Genomic DNA, 21632 nt, shown 5'->3' with positions numbered 1-21632 from the left:
CCATTGATGTAGAGAGGTCTGACCAAGAACCGAAAAATGACACCCCAAAGAGGTTGATGAAATTCCAAGACAACTCATTACCTAGGAATTGCAAACATCACATGAGGGGGCTGCTTCTTCTTCGAAAGCTACAAAATCGTTGCTCAAAGTTAACCCACTATTCCCTCAAAGGCTAAAAAGAGGGATAAAGATGCAAAGTTTCAAAAGTTCCTATCTATTTTCAAGTATTTGTCTATAAATCTTCCTTTAGTGGAAGTATTGTTGGAAATGTCGGGCAATGCGAAGTTCATGAAAGAACTAGTCGCCAAGAAAGAAGTATGGATTTTGAAACTGTGGAGGTGTCTCATAGTTGTAGTGCATCATGACAAGCAATGTGATTAACAAGAAAGCTGATCCGGGAGCTTACTATTCCATGAACTATTGGGATGCTTCAATTTTCCAAAGCATTGTGTGATTTGGGGGCAAGTATTAATTTGATGTCGTATGCCATTTTCAAACAACTTGGGTTGGACGAACCTAAGTCTACAACAATGCGTCTTCTCATGGCCAATCGATCTATTAAACATCTCATTGGCATACTTTATGATATTTTAGTGAAAGTGGATAGGTTCATATTTCTGGCTGATTTTTTTTATCTTGGACTGCGAGATTGACGTTGAGGTACCTATTATTTTAGGTAGACCGTTCTTGGCTACCGGTAGAGCCCTTATGGATGTCAAAAGTGGTGAGTTGAAATTTTGGGTAAATGATGAGGAGGTTACTTTCAATGTGTGCAAATCAATGAAGCAACCTAGTGACATTCATGTGGTCTCAACCATTGATGTGATTGATAAAGCGATGGCGAGTGTGAGTGAAGTGTTTTGTGTGGGTGAGCCCTTAGCTGTTGTCCTTTATAATTATGATGAGGAAGAAATTAAGGATTACGATGAAGTGGTGGCTGCTTTATCTGGCTTAGGTTCTCATTCTAAAAATCCATTGAAGTTTAACATCGATTTGAAAAATTGAAAAAGTCCCGCCACTAAATCATCCACCGAAAAGCCACCAAAGCTTGAGATGAAGGTGCTCCCATCCCACCTTCGGACATATTTTTGGGAGCAAACAATACCTTGCCCGTCATTATTGTCGTAGATCTACTTGAATGGCAAGTAAAATTACTTGAAATGATACATTAAAGCCATCGGATGGAAAATTGTTGATATTGTGGGATTCCCCTCGGAATTTGCACCCATAAAATCTAATTGGATAGTGAATGTAAACCAAGTGTTAAACACCAATGGAGGCTAAACCCACCGATGCAAAAAGTGGTGAAGAAAGAAATCTTGGCTCGACGCGGGTGTGGTATACCCCATTGTGGATAGCAAATGGGTGAGTCCCATGCAATTTGTACCAAAGAAATGAGGCATCATGGTAGTTCCAAATTGAAAAAAATGAGAACTTGTGACTATAAGACAGGTTACCGGGTGGTGTGTGTGCATGGACCACCGAAAATTAAACGCATGGACCGAGAAAAATATCATTTTCCTATGCCATTTATGGACCAAATGCTTGATAGGCTCGCGGGGCATGGATGGTATTTCTTTTTAGATGGTTATTCCGAGTACAACTAGATTTCCATTGCACCAAAGGATCAAGAGAAAACAACTTTTACATGTCCCTATTGGACATTTGCTTTTAAAGAATGTCTTTTGGGTTATGCAATTCCCCGACAACATTCCAACGATGTATGCTTTCTATTTTTGCTGCTATGGTTGAAGACTCAATAGAGGTTTTTAAGGATGATTTTTCGGTTGTTGGTGATTCATTTGATGCATGTCTTGAACACCTTGGGAAGGTACTACAAAGATGCGTTGAAAAATCTTGTTCTAAATTGGGAGAAGTTATTGTCTTGGGGCATAAAATTTCTGGAGAAGGAATTCAAGTAGATCAAGCTATAGTCGAAGTCATTGCTAAACTACCCCGCCTATTTCAGTGAAAGGCGTCCGGAATTTCCTACATCATGTAGGTTTCTACAGGCGGTTTATAAAGGATTTTTCCAAGGTAGCTCACCCCCTTTGCAAATTACTATAAAAAGAATCCACTTTCAACTTTGATGGAGCTTGTCTAAAAGATTTTTTGTGCTTAAAAGAAAAACTAGTGTCGCCTCCGATCATTGTTCCCCCCATTGGAGTATCCTGTTCTAACTTATGTGTGATGCTAGTTATGTAGCTTTGGGAGCTGTTGTTGGTCAATGAAAAGACAAGTTATTTCACCCGGTTTATTATGTGAGTAAGACTTTGAATGTAGCTCAAAATAATTATACCATCACTGAACAAGAATTGCTAACGATGGTGTATGCTTTTGAGAAATTTAGAGCATATTTGTTGGGTACTAAATTGGTTGTGCACATGAATCATGTTGTAACTCGATATTTGATGACTAAGAAAGATGCAAAGCCAAGATTGATTCGGTGGGTGTTGTTGTTGCAAGAGTTTGATTTTGAGGTCAAAGATCGAAAAGGGTATGAGCACCAAGTAGAGGATCACTTGTCTCAGCTGGAAACCAGTATTGTTAATCTCGATGAAAGGGACATTGAGGAAGCATTCCCCTACAAAACAGTGATGAGGATGACCCATGGGAACTTACCCTGGTATGCTGACTTCTCAAACTATGTAATGTGTGGGATTATGCCCGATGGACTGAATTTTTATCAACAAAAAAAGTTCTTGTTCGATGTAAAGAAGTACTTATGGGATGAACCGTACCTATTTAGAGAATGCGCATACCACATAATTAGAAGGTGCGTACCAGAAGTGGAAGTAAATGCAATTCTTGATGCATGCCATGCATTACCTGTTGGTAGACATCATAGCGGGGAGCGCACAGCCACCAAAGTACTTCAAAGTGGCTATTATTGGCCATCATTATACCAAGATGATCATTCTCTCGTTAAGCAATGTATTCAATGTCAAAAGCAAATGGTTGTATCGAGAAAGCATAACCTCTTCATCCTATTCTAGAGGTAGAGTTGTTTGATGTCTAGGGAATCGACTTCATGGGATCATTTGTGAGCTCTTTTAGAAATAAGTATATCTTGGAGGCATTTGATTACATTTCTAAATGGGTAGAAGTTATAGCCTTGCCCAACAATGAAGGGAAGAGTGTTGTGCAATTCTTGAAGCGATGCATTTTCACAAGGTTTGGTACTCTGCATGCAATTATCGGTGATGGAGGGTCTCATTTTTGCAACCGGTTGCTTACTTCATTGTTAAGAAAATATGGAGTTAAGAATAAAGTTGTAACCCCTTATCATCCGCATACAAGTGGCCAAGTTGAAGTATCAAATCGAGAAATTAAGGGAATTCTGGGAAAAACACTCAATGCAAATCGGACTGAATGGTCTCGGAAGTTGGATGATGCTCTCTGGGAATACCGCACCACTTTCAAAACACCAATTGGCATGTCACCATACCAATTGGAATTTGGAAAATCTTGTCACCTACTAATCGAGCTTGAACACAAGGCATTATGGGCATGAAAGGCGTTAAATTGAATTGGGGAGAAGCTTCAAAAGGTAGAATTAATTAACTCCATGAGTTGGAGGAATTTTGGTTGAGGGCGTATGAGAGTTCAGCCCTAGGAGAAAATGAAGAAGTGGCATGATGCCAAAATCCTTCGACGAGAGTTGAGAGTTGGCGATCTTGTTTTGCTTTATAACTCTCATTGAGACTCTTCCCGAGTAAACTTAAATCAAAATGGTCAGGCTCGTTCAAGGTCACTTGAGTGTTCAACAATGGGGTAATTGAGGTTGAAGGCAAAGAAGGATCGGCATTTAAAGTAAATGGGTAACGCTTGGATCTTTATTTTGGAGAATGTCTAGATTTCTCGATGATTGATGTGGTATATTTGGAAGATGCTTGAGAGCATTTCCACATCGTGCCACGACATAAAATAAGGCGTTTCTTGGGAGGCAACCAAATTTTTAGTTGTTTTGAATAACATTTGTTGAATGTGTAGGTTAAAGCCCTCATTTTTTAAAGAATGGTGAGTGGGCGGTGACCGACCCTTTCGGCGAATCGCCAACTAACCCATCTTTTCACCCAAATGCACCGCCCATTTTAGGGCCAGCTATAAGATTTGTTCTGGAAAATTTGGAGAGTTGCATGATTTTTCAGCGCATCGCGGAACCAGTTGGCGAGCCCGAGTGAGCTCGCCTTTTTGTTCCAACTAGAGGGCCATGATTCTGTAAAGTTCGGCGAGCTAACTTCAGCTCGGTGACTCGCCGAGTGGTTCATCGTATCTGGCACCGGCTTGCCGACCGGGCGTGAAGTGAAGTGTCTCTTCTACTCTAATATTTTCATTCAGTGATCCTTCCTTGCCTGTCTTGTTCGCTACATTCATTGTATTTGCAGTGAGGGCACTGCTCTGCCTTTCTTGGGGGGGGGGGGGGGGGTATGTGTGAAGGTCTCTTCATTGTTATAGTTGTTCTCTTGCATATTTGAGTATCGGTTGTGATCCTGATAACTTGAGTAGTGCTCTTGATTGAACGATATGTTTTTGCAATTACAATGAGGTAAATTGGAGTTGCATAAGTCATATGTGAACTCTTAGCATCTCATTGTGACTAGCCGATTGTTGAAATGACTCTTGTGATAATCATTGCACGTGAGCTAGATTTGTAGAGTCTTGATCGATGATTGTGTTGAATGACTTATGTGGTGAGATCTCCTTGAAACATGTGCTTGGCGATACCTAGAACTTGCCTCGTTGGTCCATTTGACTAATGTAGGCTAATGAAATAAATGATCTTACGTAAAAATCTTGGAGAGTGAACCAAATTGCTATTATACCTTTTTTGTGACCACCTTGTGAGAGTGTGAACCTAGCTTGGCACCATTTGAGCTTAACCTTTTCTTTGGATAAAACATGAACACATTTGACCTCTTTCTTCCCCACCTTAAACCTTCATGAAGCATTGATTCGTTTGAATAGCCAACTTAGGTTAAAAGCCTAAGTTGGGGGTGTGGTGAAAAATAAGGAGAGTCAAGAAGTTTATGAAATTCACCCTTGAGGGATTGTGTTGAAAAATATGGAACCCCTTTTATATATAAAAAAAAATGGGAGAAAAAGAGAAAAGAGAAAAGCAAAAGAAGAAGAAGATTGAAAAAAGTGTTGCAATGCAATTCGTGCATTGGATAAAAGAAAGAGGGGTGTCCAATGAGTCATCTAAGAATCTTTGTGCTTGAAAGAACTTAGGGTGGATGGTAAGAATGAAAAAAAAAAAAAGTGAAATGCAAATCATGCTTCATGAAGGTAGAAGTCACTAAGCCAAAATAACCATATTTTTACCCTCAGCCCCGTCATAAGCCTTGAAAGACCTTGGTGATCTTAATTGAGTCGACTGGCATGTTGATGGGAAAATACAGACAAGCATATGGGTAGAATCATGCATGTGTTTATCTTTGAGAGTGTGAGAGTTGATCTTGATTTCTTAAGTCTTAAATTTTGATGAGCTTTGTGTGGACATGAAATCATTCTTGATGTGAGGGCATTCAAATACTCTTGTTGAACTTGAATTTGCATTTGAAGCAAGCTTTGTGAGCTTGACTTTTATTTGATGATCACTAGTCACAGTTTGAAACTTGTAGTGCACAATTGAACATTGCTTGGGTAGATTAAACCTCATGTGCATTCATGTTGAGTCTCAAGTAGCACTATTTGTAGACATCCCTGTTGGCCTGGTTAATCTTAGGTTTTACTTGAGGACAAACAAAAGTTTAAGTTAGGGGTGTTGATGAGTCGGGGATTTCAACTCATTTAGGGCTCAATATTTAAGAAATTAGTGTCCTTAATGCCTATTTTATGCTCACAACTGATGTTAAAAAAATTTATTTGCAGTAATGAAGGCAAACGAGCAAGACAAGGACATTACGAGGCAAAAAAGAGCGAAAAAGCTGAAGATGTTAAAGGAAAGAAAGGTTGGTACTCGCCAAAAGCCACTCGACGAGTCGACGAGTCGACCTTCAGCTCGCCTAAAGCTCTAGCAGGTCAGCCCATGGGTAAAACAAACTTGGTGATCTGATAGGATAAGAATTTCAGCGATTCGCCGAAGTGTTTGGCGATGTCAATTTAGCTCGCCAAAAGTTACAGAAAATAGATGGTGCAAGGCCATGTCAAGAAGGAGAGAAGAAGAGCATTTGGCGCGTCGATGATTAGGTTGGCGAGTCCGACTTACTTCGCCAAAAGTTACAGAGTAATTGGTGAAAAGACAAGACAAAAAGGGAGAGCAAGAGGGCACTCGGCGTATCACTGATCAGGTCGGCGAAGTCCGACTTACTTCGCTGAGTGACTCCGATGTTGAACTTTTGGGAACGCATAAATGCAATTTTAAAAGAAGAAAAGGAGTTCCCACATTGTCTAGTTCTGGGTTTTTTTATCTTAAACATTCTAAGACATTGGTTTTACACTTTGAAGTAGATATTTAGGTTTTGTTTGATTTTTAGCTTCAATTTGAGCATTTGGAGACTTGTGGATTGTTGCCCAACCTGATGGAAAACATAGTTGGTAACAATTTATTGTTCTTTATTATGTTTGGCTAAAATCCCCATTTTTTGGGGTATGATTATGTAGTTCGATGCACTAATTAGCTAATTGGTGTAGTTAATTGCTGATTTTATTGTTGATTTGAAGTGGGTTCAGTTAATAGTTTGTGTTTTATTTGAGTAATTGTAGTTGCAAATGCAATTCAAGTTTAGTACTCTATCCTTGCTCGAGAAAGAAGTGTTAGAGTTAAATTGTTAGTTGATGACTGTAGTGATTGTGTTGTTGCAGATTTAGCTTGAGAAAGTGGGGCTGAATACAATCTTGCAAATCTAGCTTGAAAGAGTAGATAGATTAAGGTTATGGGTTGTTCATCTATGTTGTGCTTGTCGAGGTTCGAAAGAACTCGCTTGATTCGTGATAGTTGATTGAGAAATGACTATATATTGCACCCAAGACCTAGTCTACCCACTGAGATTCAACGATTTTTAGTAATTAATAATCACCTATTTTGCGAAATTGGCATCCAATTCATCACAATTCCAAGAAACCCTCTCTACTTGTTTACTCCCAACTTTTTGTAGTTGTTAATTGGTTACCCAAACTCCCCCATCTGACATTAATTGTCAAAACTTCGTAATTTGATTAATTTTTGCGAACATGTCTACATCTACAAACGATTAGAACACCATTTCACTTCGTTATCGAATTCTTTACGTATCACTCCTTCTGGGATCGACTCCAACTCTTAGTTTGGTTTATACTTGTTAGCGACCGCCTACACTTAGAATCGGATGAAGTGTAGTTGAGCGTTATCAGTGAACCTTTTTTGTTTTCCTGAGGGCTTCATATTTAGATTTCAGTTTTGTTAGGATGTTGTGGATCTTGTCCCGACTTCCATCATAGTATTTTAGAGGCTTCATAGACAACAATTTTGAGGAGCCTTTTCCCTATCTTCCCTTGTGATGTTTTGAGATTTGAAGTAAATCGTTTATGTTTAATTATATACTTTCATACTTCTATTAAGTTAGTCTTTTATTGAGACCTTATGAGTTAATGTTGTAATGGAGTTCTTATATTATCAAGTAAGTCTTTCGCTGAGTAATAAGCCAGGCCAAGGGTTCGCTTGGAGACCAACAATGATTCTTGAGTGCTGGCCACGTTCAGGGTGTAGGCTCGGGGCGTGACAAAGAAGAACAATCACATAATACAGGGCTCGGAACCTACACAAGTGTAGAAGCAAGGAGTGAGTACCAACCAACACAATACTCAACAAGTAACCAAATAAACAAGGCAAACTACCTAGAAAACGAGTACTCCTTTCATCCCAATCGAACCTCCTCAAACTACAACCTACATATAAATCAATTCAACCTAACAGTTCTACAATGCACAGTTCAGAAGGCTCAATAATCACAGTCCAATAGTCACATTTCAACAATCAACAAGTATTAAGTGTGTCAAATCACAAGTATCAAGTAATTACGCACAAGTACCAAATAGGTCACTCATAGGTATCAAGTAGTTCAATCACAAGTAACAAGTAGATCAATCACAAGTATCAAAATGCATCAAGTCCCAATAGTCAACTTTTGCCAGAACCATTTTTCTTCGGCATAATATCACAAGTCGGAACCATTTCCTTTCGTCTTTATATCATATCATTTGCCAGAACCATTTCTCTTCGGTTTTATTTCACATTACTTGCCAGAACCATTTTCCTTTGGCTTTTTATCACACTAGCCGAAATCATTTATCTTTGATTTTATATCATGTCACTTGCCGGAACCATTTCCCTTCGGCATAACATCACATGTCTCGTCACAGTGCACAATAATATCCAATGCAAATAAGCAATTTCACACCATAAAGAAGAGACAACAATTCAAGCGATTACATTAATGCCATCAAAGCATTTCATCAATCGATCAAATAGGGTTCACAACAAGGCAATTCACAAAGCATTAGGATCGACACGTTGCCTTTTCATTAATCCCCTTTTTATTCATTAAGATTAATCAAGTGGAACAATGAACCCATCACCTCATTCTCATTATTCCCCAATACACACAATGTAGGGAAATACACGTTTCTACTAGATTACAAAGTTTAAGAGATTACTTGCCTCAATACAATCAAATGGTCAATCTAATACTTCAGTGTTCCCTTTCCGAACAACATCAAAAGCCACACAATCTATTTCATTCAAGTAGCCACAATAAGATAACAGAATTAACAACTCCCAATTCATACATTTTGGAAAAATGGGTCAATCAACTCAAAAATTTAATTCCGAAAATGAGGTTTGAATTCGAAAATCTTTACTTGGAAACATTATTCAAGGCATTTGGAACTCATTGGTGTAATAGTTCACAATCACCATTTAAGTTAAGAACTCAAGTTCTTGAAAAACCTTGCCATTTGACAATCAAAATCCCAAGTTTTAATGTTAAAATCCATAAATAATCAAAGAAAAATGATAGGGTCATAAAATCCATAATTATGTTTTTTTTTATATTCTAATCTGTTCAATATGTTATTCAAAATTGATTTAAAAATAAATTTATAAAAATATCATTCAATTGTAAGAATTATATAATACATAACAATATCATAATCATATGATATTTCTTAATTATATTTAATTTAATTTAATCTAACAATTAAATTTTTTTATATCCTTGTTATTCTAATAAGAGGACAATATGGATAGAGTGAGAGTATTTATGCTTTTGCATAATTTAATAAATAAATTAAATAATGCTAAAAATTATTAATGTCAACTCTAGACATTTTAACCAAAAAAAAAAAACTCTAAACACTGAATTAAGCACATATTATTAATTTATTTACATAAATATTCTACTATCACAGATCAATGTGCTAAATATTAACATTCTCTCAAATAAATTCTACTATATCATTATATAATAAGTTAAACTTTAAAATTTTCACTAAATCAATATTTATAATTATATTTATCAACTAACCGCGCAAGCGCGATAATACATATAATAGTTTAGTTTATGTATAACAGGGGAAATTAATTAAAAATAATAAATTTCTAGGTGTGGCAGGGCAAATTGAAATCTTTCGTGGGTTTGATCCGCAACTACCCCACCCTGCCCCGTTCATAAATCCTGAATTTCAAAAATTTCGAACCGAATCATTGTTTCAAATGGACGCTCTCTCATCGCACTTGACGGCGCCGGGCCGATCCCGGAGTTCACAATCTCCGTCACCCTCACATTCTGCGTCGGCCTCAGCAACCTCGTCGATCCACAAACGCAAGATGGCATCTGATGACCACGCGCCGCCTTTCCCGTCCTCTTTCTCTGACACGCGCGACGGCGCTCTTACCTCCAACGATGACTTAGAGAGTATCAGCGCCCGCGGAGGCGGTGCTGATTCCGACTCCGAAGATGACTCCGAAGAGGTCGGTGATGATGACGAAGAAGATTATGATGCTTCTTCCATGCGCAATTTCACTGCCTCACGGTTGGAGACTAGCGTGGCTATGGTACCCCCAGGGAGGAATACTAAGCTTAAGAGTGATAATTCAGTGAAAATTGAGTCTTCCGAGATAGCGAAAGAAGCTGGCACTGGTTGTTCCGGTAATGTTGCGCCACCTACTGCCACTGGTTCTGTTTCAGGGGCGGTAGTGAAGGATGAGAGTATGAAGAATATTTTTACTGACAATTTACAGACTAGTGGTGCTTATACAGCAAGGGAAGAGAGCTTAAAGAGGGAGGTAATAGTTTTCAGCTATAACAAACTTTTTTCCAATGGATAATATTTGTTATGGTGGAAAATGTTTTCTGAAATATGTGTTATTTAAGTAAAATAGTTTTCAAACACGGGTAAATGATCCTCTAAATGAATAATTTTCCATGGAAAATTGAAGTATATGAGTATCTTTAAGTAGCTTCTGTGTCCTGTTTGTTGAATTGTGAAATGATTCCTGCCACTTTCTGTAGGATATATTGAGCAGATAGAATGCAAAGGATGCATTCTGTTTGAGATAATGCGAATAGCTCTTGAAGACTGTTTGTTATGAATAAGAAACTAGAAACTAAATTTAGGCATCAAACCTTTTGGAAGTCTCCAATGGGATTTGTATGTGTACCCCTCTTTAGACGTTCAAAGGTTTATGACCAATTGCGGTTTTAAGAATTTCGTTTCCCCTTCCTATAACTTCCCTAATTGTATTGACATCCTTTTATTTTCCACACCTAGTGTCTTTGAAGTAATGTAGCTTCGTATTTTCTTGGTGTTAACTTTTTTTTTTCTTCGTATTTTGATAATGTAAGATATTTCCTTGGTATTACTTTGTTGTTCTTCCAGTTCGGCTAAGAAGGAGAGGCTCAGTCACATACTGTAAATCATGAATTTTTTCCTCTCTTGCTCTAACATTATACTTAAGTGGCTACTACCTCTGATGGTTGTTTCTAAAATTATGCACTTGTATTTTGTTCAACTTTTTGTAATTTTTTGGTTCCATTACATGTATCTTTTTCTTCTTGGCATACACGATTGATATCCTTGTCTATTTGGTCCCACTAGGACTTTGACATTTCAAGTCAAGATAGGTACTAGCCCACCTTCAACTTTCTGCTTCAACTAACTTGAGATGTCAAAGAACCCAATATTCCTTGGTTTGCTGTAAAACTAGAGAAAATTAACTTGTTGAAAAGGAAAAAAACAGAAAAGAGAAGTAAAGCGATGGAAGAAGGAAAAAAGAATTAATTTTGCATTGAGTAGTGAGTAATGTAAATGAGTAAATTCAAACATTCTTTTAGCAAAGAGAAAACAAACTATAAAGAAAAAGGTCAAGTGGGTTATACTAAATTGGAAACAATGCAATATGTTCAATTCCTGTGACAAGAAAAATAAATTATAAAAAAAGATAGCTTATTCGGGACTACATAAACAAAAGGTGATATTACTATCATGGAGATGGTGGTGTTGAGAAAGAAGCCACGTGATTTAAAAAGATGTCAATTTCTAGCATGGAATAAAATGATTAGATCTCTCTAACCAACTCTAGGTGATGTACTAAAGCAAATTGTTCTATCATGGTGGTAAATGTTAGAGTAATGGACCTTGGACCTAACTCAATACCAAAATTTAACTTAAGATGGGAGGATTGCCCAAGACCATGTGAGGGGACTGTTGAAGAGTCCCACACTGGATGAAAAAGGGATGGGTGGTCTCATTATATGGTCTTGGGCAATTCTCCCATCTTGAGCTAATTTTTGGTGTTTAGTTAGGTCTGTTCATTTCTCTACAAGGTATCATAGCACTGATCCATCTCCATTGTTATTTCCCGATGTTTGGTGCCTATATTAAATTGCTCACACTCCAGATGTCCAACCTTGGGCGTCAGGTGGGGTGTTGGAGTGTCCCTTATCGGATGAAAAAGGGATGGGTGGTCTCTTTATATGGCTTTGGACAATCCTCCTTTCTTGAACTAGTTTTTAAGGTTGAGTTAGATCCAAGATCCATTTTTTTATGCCTTTATGGTAAGAATTGGATTGAGAGAGATATTCTATTCTGTTCTCTTTTCTTTTAGGGACTTTTTGTTTTTGCATAAGTTGAGGTTATTTATAGGATTGACTTTCCAAATTTTTGTAACTAAAAGTCTGAACCTGTAAGGGTTTTACAGATTGTCAGTACATTCAAATCTTTATTTGTAGACTTGTTTCCATTCATTTACTATCAAAGTAACTTTTAACATTTTGCAGGAGGAATCAGGAAGACTCAAGTTTGTATGTGTTTCAAACGATGGTGTTGATGAGCATATGATTTGGTATCAATATTTATCTTACGTTGTTACACGTAGCGTTTACACATGTGATCTATCCTGGCAACCAATAATTGCTATATGTTCTTTGCAGGTTAGTAGGATTGAAGAATATATTTGCAAGGCAACTACCAAACATGCCTAAGGAATATATTGTTCGTCTTGTGATGGACAGGTGTGGATCTTGAAATGTTCTTTTAGTATTTATATCATTTTATTTCTCTTGACATGGCTAAGGTTGTATTTTGAAATAACGGTATATGTGAATACTCAATTTTCTCTTCATCTCGTTCGGACACATCTTCTCTTTGTTTCCCGGTCCTCTAGTGAGTTATAAATAGAGTTTGAAAGGGTTAAATCTTTGATGATTTCATCATCTATGATTGAGTTGCAAAAACTTCTGGATAAGTATCCTACATCTAAATCGAATTCTTTCTCGTTAAAGAATCTCTTTCTAGTTGCTCTGGAACAATTAAGAGATTCTTTAGAAGAAATACGAGTTCTTTCTGGTTAAAGAATCTCTTTCTAGTTGCTCTAGAACAATTAGGAGATTCTCTAGAAGAAATACGGGGTTCTGCTTTTGGAGGCAACATGCTTGGTCCTGCTTATGGGGTCAAATATACGTTAGAATTAAAATATGAGCATTCCGTCAGCTTTTGGTTGCTTTCATTTCAACTCGATTCACCGCCTACGTGCCCTTTATGCCCAATCATTCCAAAGAACACTTGCCCCCCTATCTTATTGCGGCTGCTGGCACGGAGTTAGTCGGGGCTTCTTCCTCGAGTCCTGTCATGATCGTGCACTCGACGATCAGGCTACTGCTACGGGAAGATGGAGAGAGCAGGAGGACTGAAGGAGTTGGAGGAAAGGGAAAAAGAGAGGGAGTTGAAGAGGGAGTTAGCGACATAAGCAATAGCTCAAGACATCACTTGGAGGGAAAAATCATCGAAGTTGTGGTTGAAAGAGGAGAATCAAATATTTTATCTTCTCATAAGGTAACAATTGCAAATTAGAGCATGAACTTTATAGAGTCAATGGAGGTGAATGCAATGATTTTAAGGCTGAGGAGGTAAAAGGAGCGGTTGCGTATTTTATGAACATTTGTGTAGGGAGGAGGTGAGTTGGAAACCTAAGATGGGAGAAGGTGTTAAATCAAATAGGAGAGGAAAAGAGGGAGTGTTGAGGGCTATTGGGGAAGAGGAGGTGTAAGAGGCAATGAAGAGTTGTGCGGTAGACATGGCCCTCAGACCAAATGTAGTCATGCTGGCGTTTCTCCAAAAATGGTAGATCATAATTAAGAGTGTCGCGATGAAAGCTATAATTATATTTCAAAAAGCTGGAGAGTATGAACAAACATTAATCATAATTCATTACCATTATGCTGAAAAGGTAGGGAGCAACGAGCATCAAGAAATATAGGCCTATTAGTGTGGACAGGAGCATTTATAAGATAATTTTCATGGTGCTCTCCAACAAACTAAAAAGGTGTTGAACGATACAATGTCTACCTCTTAGAACACACTTGTGGAATGGATCTTATGGCAAACAGAGCGGTCAACTCTAGAAGGAAGAAGGGAAGCTGGAGGTTCTATGTGAATTGGACATAGAGAAGGGCTACGACCATGGGAAGTGGGTATTCCTGGATTCATCATGTGAAGTAGTGTTTTATCTTTAGATTCTTGTTGGTGTAATTATGAGTCCCTAATTGCATAGAGGATTGGATTTCTTTTGTTGAGAACCATATCATGGTGTAGGTTCTCTTTTGGTATGACTTGTATGCAGGGTTTCCCTCAATTTTTGATAAAATTAATTACCCTATTAAAAAAGAAGAAGATGGATTTTGAGAGAAGTGAAGGAAATGGATCAAATTTTGTATCAATGGATGAAGATTCTTGATCCCGCTGAATGGAACTCCAGTGAATTTTTCAACAGCTCTAGTGGCTTGCAACAGGGAGAACCGTTATCTCTATGTTATTCATTTTGGTTATGGAAGCTGAGAGTGAAATGATGGAATGAGATGTGTCAGTATGGTACTGGAGGGGTTTAACTGTCTCAATTATGGTCAAAGCAACGTTAGGGTTGCATCTTCTATAGTTGATGACACATTGCTGTTCTGTGATGCAGATGTGTCTCAATTGACATTCATTAGACAAATTCTTATACGTTTTGAAGTGGTGTCAAAACTGTAGATCAATCTCAGGAAATGCAAAATCATACTAATAGGCAAGGCAAAAAACAGTGAATATTCAGCACAAGTACCAAATTGTAAGGTAGGAGCCCTATTTACTGTCTACCTTGGCTTGTTGTTGGGTGCCTAGATCACAGTGTTTTTGAGAGCGTGAAGCGACAAAACCCAGCTTCACTTGAAGTGCGGTGTAGTGCTCACTTCATCAAAGTGAAGTGCAATTTTTAGAAGACAAATAAATTTGCTCAAAGACAATGTATATAAGCAAATGTTCAATTTAAAAACAAAAAAGTAGATAGCACATAATTCCCTGGGACAAGCAAAATAAAAAAATGTAAATAGATCAACATCCTATTCTTCTACAAGATCGTCAAAATATCTAATTCTTCATTGTGTCATCATCATCTTCATCAGTTAGGTATAGACTACTATCTCCTTCTTTTCCCCTCTAATGTGAACTTAAATTTGAATTTCTCCCTCTTAAACCATAAATGACCTCCTATTTGATTCTTAAAGATATGCTCTTTTGTCCATGAAAGTGTCATATCATGTTTAAGATCGTGTCTTCTGCGCATGATAGTTGGTTCTACCCTGGAAAATTCTGCTTCTTTTGGTCTGCTGGCCATGTATTGGCCATCCTTGTTGCAAGAACACGTGAAAGAGGAAGAATGCTCGTATCTTATGTATGTGCTACATCATACAAGGTTTGATGAAGACGCGAATCACTAATACTTGTATCTTCTGTATATGCTACATATGTAGGAGATTTAGTGAAGACGTGAATCACTTGCGACGTCACTCCAAGGTTGCACATCATTGTGGAGTAGAGTTTGGAACCTATTTGGTATTAAGTGGTAGTGCTGGCATGGTGAGATTTTAATTTAAGTTTTGCAATTGGAAGGAAGAAGAGGAGTAGAGGTTGGAGTCGCTCCTTTGATAATCATATGGAAAATGTGGAGAGAAAGGAATTATGGAGTTTCACCAAATAACCTTTTTATATTAAGAATTCAAGGATATTCTGTCAGAGTCAGGAGTAAAGTTAAGTATGTCGAAAACTTCTTTGGGCATATCAGAGTGTCATCTTGTGTTTTGGGTATATAATTTTAGAGTACTAGCAAATCCTGGATATTGTAGATGATTGCTACTCTTTAGTCTTTATTGATAATAATATTTCAGGCTAGGCTCTTTTCTGTTTGTATGCCATTTCTACTTAGGGGTCATTGACCTGCATTCATTAAGTATTTTCTTTATTACCAAAAAAAGAAAAAGAAAGAGAAACAAAAACATGGTGACCTTCTACGGCTTTTCTTGATGGCTAATAGCTTGTGATCTGTAGTGTTTGTAAATTATTCTTAGTCTCTTTTTCGTTTCTGCTTGTTACAGAAACCATAAGTCTGTAATGGTCGTCAGACGCAATCTGGTGGTTGGTGGTATAACATATCGTCCATATACCAGGTAATTGTCTTGTTCTTTTTATTATTCTACTCATACAGCAAGAGGTTGGAGTCATTGTCTGATTCTTATCATCCAACAGAATGTGCTTTTGCTGATTGTAAAAAACTAAAAATGGTTTTCCACTTTTCTACTTAAAGCTAGTAATTAAATACTGAAACTTCTTTTCATCCAATCATTAGTGTTTTCGTGTTCTCTCCCTTCAGGAAGTGGATTCATATTCATCAATATGCAGTTTATTTTACTCCCAGTTGCATTTATAACTACTTTTTTAGATGACTGACCAGTACTTTTCTTTTGATAAGTGATGACTTGGCAATCCTCACTGGACAGTTGCATAAAGTGGGTTTAAGTCCATTATATCTTATTGGATTCAATGCTTAATATGAATTCAAGTTAATCATGCAGCTAATACCTCTAAATCCCCGTGTATCAATATACTGTCTTTATGTGACTACGCACGGGAGTTGAGGGTGGAGTTGAAGAAGATAACGGGACCCGAGAGTTGAGTTAAATGTGATTTTTGATTAGTTTAAAACTGTGAAAATAAAGGAAAGAATTATTGGATTGTGTATTTTACATTATTACATTGAGCCCTCTTTATAGCCACTACATTACAATCCTTTTTTCAGTGGACAATATATACAATCTTAATTACTATTCTAATTCTAGCACTCCTCAAATTGGCGCATACAAGCCATATGTACCGAGTTTGTTACAGATGTAACAAATAGTCAATACGAGGATCAGTGAGAGACTTGGTGAAAATATCTGCAAGTTGATCACTTGACTTCACAAATTTCGCAACAAGATCTCCTGAAAGTATCTTTTCTCTAAAAGTGACGGTCAATCTCAATATGATTGGTCCTCTCATGAAATATCAGATTTGATGCGATATGAAGGACCGCTTGTTATTACACAGAAGTTCCATGACTGATTTCTCCATATTTTTATTCTCTAAGCAATTGTTTAATCCAAGCTAGCTCACAAGTTGCTGCAACCATTGCTCGATATTCTGCTTCTACACTAGTTTGAGCAACCACACTCTGTTTCTTACTCTTGTAGGACACGAAATTACGTCCTACTAAAACACAATTTCTAGATGTAAAACGTCTACCTAAAGGCAATCTTGCCCGAGTGCTCATAGTTCAGTTCTTGAAGAGTAGTCCTTTACCTGGATTGACTTTATATATCACAGAATGTGGACAATTGCATCCTAATAACTATCACGAAAAGAACCCATAAATTGCCTTATAACACTCACAAGAAAAGAAATGTTAGGTTTAGTCAATATGAGATAATTCAATGACGAACAATAACCATGGATAAGAAAGGAGGTCACATGCTATTTTAGCCACGGGTGAAAACTATCCCTATAATCGAGCCCAAATATTTCAGTATACACTTTTGGCAACAAGGTGAACCTTAAACTGACCAACTTGACCATTCCGACCAAAGTCATAAACCCAACGACAACCAATAGGAGATTTACTTAAAGGAAGATAAACAAGCTCCGAAGTACCACTAGCGTTAGATCACCACAAGATACTACATAATTGAGTGTCAATCTTCTCTCACTGTGCTATGGTCTTCTTCTCTATTTCACTATCCTTTTTCGTTAAGTAATTTTGGACATCTTGCTCTTTGCACCACAACTCAACCAAGGAAGCCCAAGCTAAATAATTTGAACTTCCCATTAACGGTTCAGGAGTAATTATAGGACTTGAACTTCAAATTCTCGTATTTTTGGAATTTAAAACATCAAATCCGAAAGACATGGCTTAAAACTTCAAGGCAATCTGACCAAAGAAGAAATCACCAATTTTCTGAGAATTAGAAGTCTTGAAACTGAATAGAAGCTAAAAAAGGTTTGAATCTTCCCAAAAAACTGACTCGAGTGGCCAGATTAGGGTTTTGGTTGTTGAGATCTTCAGAGAAATATCTCAGGTGACTCAGAATAGTTGGATGAACCTACCGAAGAAAGATCCAACACGTGTTGTAGACGCGTTGTCAGAGATGCTGGTTTTGCTGGTGCGCGCCAGAGAGTCTACTCGAGTGTTCTGATGGGGTTTTGTAGCCGGAGTATCCCCTATCATGTGGTTGTCACGACCCAAGGTAGCCCCTAGGCGTAACATGGCGTACAAGACCCCGAGAGGCCCCATACAAGCCACTTAGCTTTCATAATACAAGATAATAGAATAAAAAGATTTAAAAAGACACTTTCAATGTAACAAAGTTTTGTAAAGCAAAGCGGAAATCTAAACATCGTCTCAAAGTCATCTAGTACATAAGAATGAAATTGGGCCTAGCCTATACATCATGTCCAAAACTAAAAATAAGGAAAGAACTGAAAATAATGAAAGTTCGGTCCTCGAAGCATGAGGACTCACCAAAGCTCGGAATCTCTCAAATCAACCTCTAGCCACGAAAGTGAGAACCCTGACTGTCGGTCCCTACATTTGGGGAAATGTAGGCAAGAGTATGCGTTAGTACAAACATGTACCAAGTATGATAGCCATGCATAAAAACATTTAAAACATGCTAAAACAGGACATTTTCATGAGTAAGCAATGATCAAGCTAAAACATCAATCTTGTGAGTTAGAAAACATAGGTCATAAAACATGATCAATGCAAGTGAACATCATCTTAAAACATACTTACGATACTTCTTGAAGTAATCTTAGTTCATCATAGCTTGCTTGTGGGAAGTAGCCTTAATCGACATATAAGACCATGCGAGCTATCAACATGGAATCCGGTGTCTCCCACACCGAAAAGAGTTGTCCTACTTGCCAAGGTAAGGACCATGAACTTCTAGCTTTTGTGGATCCACTAGCTAATGTCTATCTAGACATCCTATGATGGCGCATAGTTTATGGGACTTGGGTAATCGCCACTTGTCCACTCGGTACTAAGCTTAACTTCCACGGAATAGTTATTAATCGTATTCATCTTAGCTCTTAAGGAACATGGGTAATCGCCTTTTGTCCTTACATCACATGACATGGGTAATCGCCTCTTGTCATTCAATAAAAAGCATGGGTAATCGCCTCTTGCCTCAACATTAGCATAACTCCTTAATCGTTGGTTCATTTTAGGTGAGAAAAACCTTTCAAACTTAGGAACCCTTAGTGTGTGAGAAAACCTTTCACAATCATGCTTCCATGTGTATATGAGAAATCCTTTCAACAACACAACAACAATCATCATCATTGATACTTCACTCTCTAAGCATCCTTAAAACATTTACATAAATTCCATAAGAACATGCTTAATTTCATAATTCAAAACCCACATCATATTCATCATAACTTGGAAAACATGGGAATTACATGGGTTCATGGGGAATCATCATAAAACCATATAATTTCATCAATTCATGCATAAGAGATCATAATTCAATCAATTAAATCAATAATAAAGAGAACCCATAACATAGAAGAAAAACCCTAACTCAATTGGGGATTTCTAACTTTGAAAATAGGAAAATTTGGGAACTCCATGAATGGAAGGAATCCATGGATGAAAATTATCATACCTCAATGCCAATTGCTCAACTTCAAGGGAGGAATTGGAGGCTTCACTTGGAACCCTAGGTTGAACCCTTCTTCTTCAAGCTTTCTAGAGAGAGAAATATTTGAGAGGAAGAAACTTGATCTTCTTTTGTAAATTTGAGAGAATGATTTTAATTGGGGAATTTTGGGGTTAAAAATACTAATATAGGGGTTCTAGGTAAGGGAAAAACGACATAGTATCGAGATAAAATAATTATGAAAAGACTCAACTGACCCTGGCTTACAGCTGACGTGAACCTCCAGATGGAGGCCCACTCGAGCCGTCTCAGGGTAGTCGTGACCCTGGACCAGTGGCTAGGGGAATTCTGCCTGCCCTTCACGGCCACCACCACGTGCCATCTGGGGTCTCGTGGGAGGGGAGTCCCTCTTGGCCAGCTTCTGGAAGGCACCACGAGCACCACCACGAGCCGTGTTGCGGCCGTGAAGGGCTCCATGAAAAGGGTGCCATGGCTCAGTTATGGGCCGGTGACCTCCCACTTGACTCCCTTTTCTAGGCTTCTTGATTTCGTGGTGTTACAATGGTGTTGTCGGTTTTTGAAAAAGAAGTACCTTAGGTGACTCAATCTATCTGGAAAAAGATCACCAGAAAGAGGCATGGTGACAATTCCGGACTCGCTGGTTTACTGCACAACGAAGATATCTCACAAATCTTGTACCATGTGAAAAATAAAGGAGTAAAATATTATTGGATTGTGTATTCTACATTATTACATTGACCCCTATTTATAGACACTACATTACAATTCTTTTCCAAGTACCAAGTAGGGTAATATATACAATCCTATGTGGATATAGTTATTTGGTACCTATTGCTGGTGCAAGATGACAGGTATCCAGTAGAATTAGTAGAGGTGTGCGACTGGTCCGAACACCACGATTATAAAAAAAGAGATGCAATCCTATTTCTATTTTAATTCTAACAAAAACATCATAATAATAACATGTTTCTATTACTTCTCAATAGTTTAATATCCAAAATGATTTCAATATTGAAAGGAAATGGGTTACCATTAGAAGAAATTGATAGTATTTTGCAACTGCTTTTAGAAACACAAAAGAAAATGTTTTTTTTGGATGGAGTGATAAGTAGATTTTAATTCCACATTATGATTCACATCTTCTTCTGAAGCAAAAAAGTATGTGGAAGAAGTGTGTAATTTGTTCAGTTGTGACATTTTGTTTCATCTATAAATTGTTGACGGAAATCTTTTTGTTGATGCTGTAGCCAGAAGTTTGGGGAGATAGCTTTTTGTGCAATTACAGCAGATGAACAAGTTAAGGGCTATGGCACCAGACTGATGAATCACTTAAAGCAGCATGCACGCGATGTGGATGGGCTGACTCATTTTCTAACATATGCTGACAACAATGCTGTTGGTTACTTTGTCAAACAGGTACTTCACTGGTTCTTATTTTAGTATGGTATTATTATTTGTAACAAACTTGACCAGTCGGTTCAGCAAATTCATGTTTACGTCAAATGCACTCTGTTAATGAGTCTTATGAATTATTCATGAGGTTGTTAAAAATAATGGCATTACCTAACTCGTCGTTTCCATTTCATCTTTTATGTTATATTTCCTTTATTCAAGAGTGACAATTATAACAATTGCCTACAATATTTTACTCATCAATCTGAAAGAGAACTCTAGGACAAAAGAACCAGATGAAGATCAGTATGGGATCATTAAAAGTTGAACTTCAAGTTGTTGTGTAATGTTCAAGAAAATTGTGATCAATGTTTTATCTAGTTGACTTTTTAAAAAGAGCTGTTTGATGAATATATAATGGAGGACTTACTAGCTACACCTTTAATCAGAAACGTGGTAGAAAAATGGGTCAACCAGTGTAAATTTTATACAGCTGTTAATAAGGTTGGCTCGTGGTGAAAAAGGCCTCAAGGTTTTGTCTACAAGAGCATCACCTCAGAGCCAAAAATCATCTATATTATTACACCTGAAGCATGCCACCTTTTGCCAAAGCATAGTCCTATTTATGCTTGGATTCTTTTGTTGGTATATAAATTCAGTTGATTGAATCTTAAATTATGACACTCTTATGATCAAAAGTCTTTTCATACTTATCAGGAAATATGCAGT

At 37.5% G+C, this 21632-nt stretch overlaps 2 protein-coding genes across 3 annotated transcripts in view; both read left to right on the top strand.

Annotated features, from left to right (window-relative positions):
- Nucleotides 1–21632, top strand: part of LOC125837352 (uncharacterized) — a 293499-nt gene that overhangs the window by 241295 nt on the left and 30572 nt on the right. The gene's annotated exons all lie outside the window — the stretch shown is intronic.
- LOC125837354 (histone acetyltransferase GCN5) overlaps nt 9591–21632 on the top strand; it is a 28711-nt gene continuing 16669 nt past the window's right edge. For both annotated transcript variants that reach the window (XR_007443522.1, XM_049516490.1), the window contains exons 1-5: nt 9591–10267; nt 12261–12325; nt 12414–12494; nt 15888–15959; nt 20759–20927. Coding sequence is in view for 1 of the 2 variants with exons in the window: in XM_049516490.1 (XP_049372447.1) it covers nt 9695–10267; nt 12261–12325; nt 12414–12494; nt 15888–15959; nt 20759–20927 (960 nt within the window). In the remaining variant the exon portion in view is untranslated. The remainder of the gene's footprint in view (nt 10268–12260; nt 12326–12413; nt 12495–15887; nt 15960–20758; nt 20928–21632) is intronic.

This window comes from Solanum verrucosum, unplaced genomic scaffold (genome assembly GCF_900185275.1).
Source record: "Solanum verrucosum unplaced genomic scaffold, falcon-dt-bn FXZP01000147.1, whole genome shotgun sequence".
NCBI lineage: Eukaryota > Viridiplantae > Streptophyta > Magnoliopsida > Solanales > Solanaceae > Solanum > Solanum verrucosum.
Note: the sequence above shows the minus strand (reverse complement) of the source record. Positions and strands in the feature narration are given on the sequence as shown.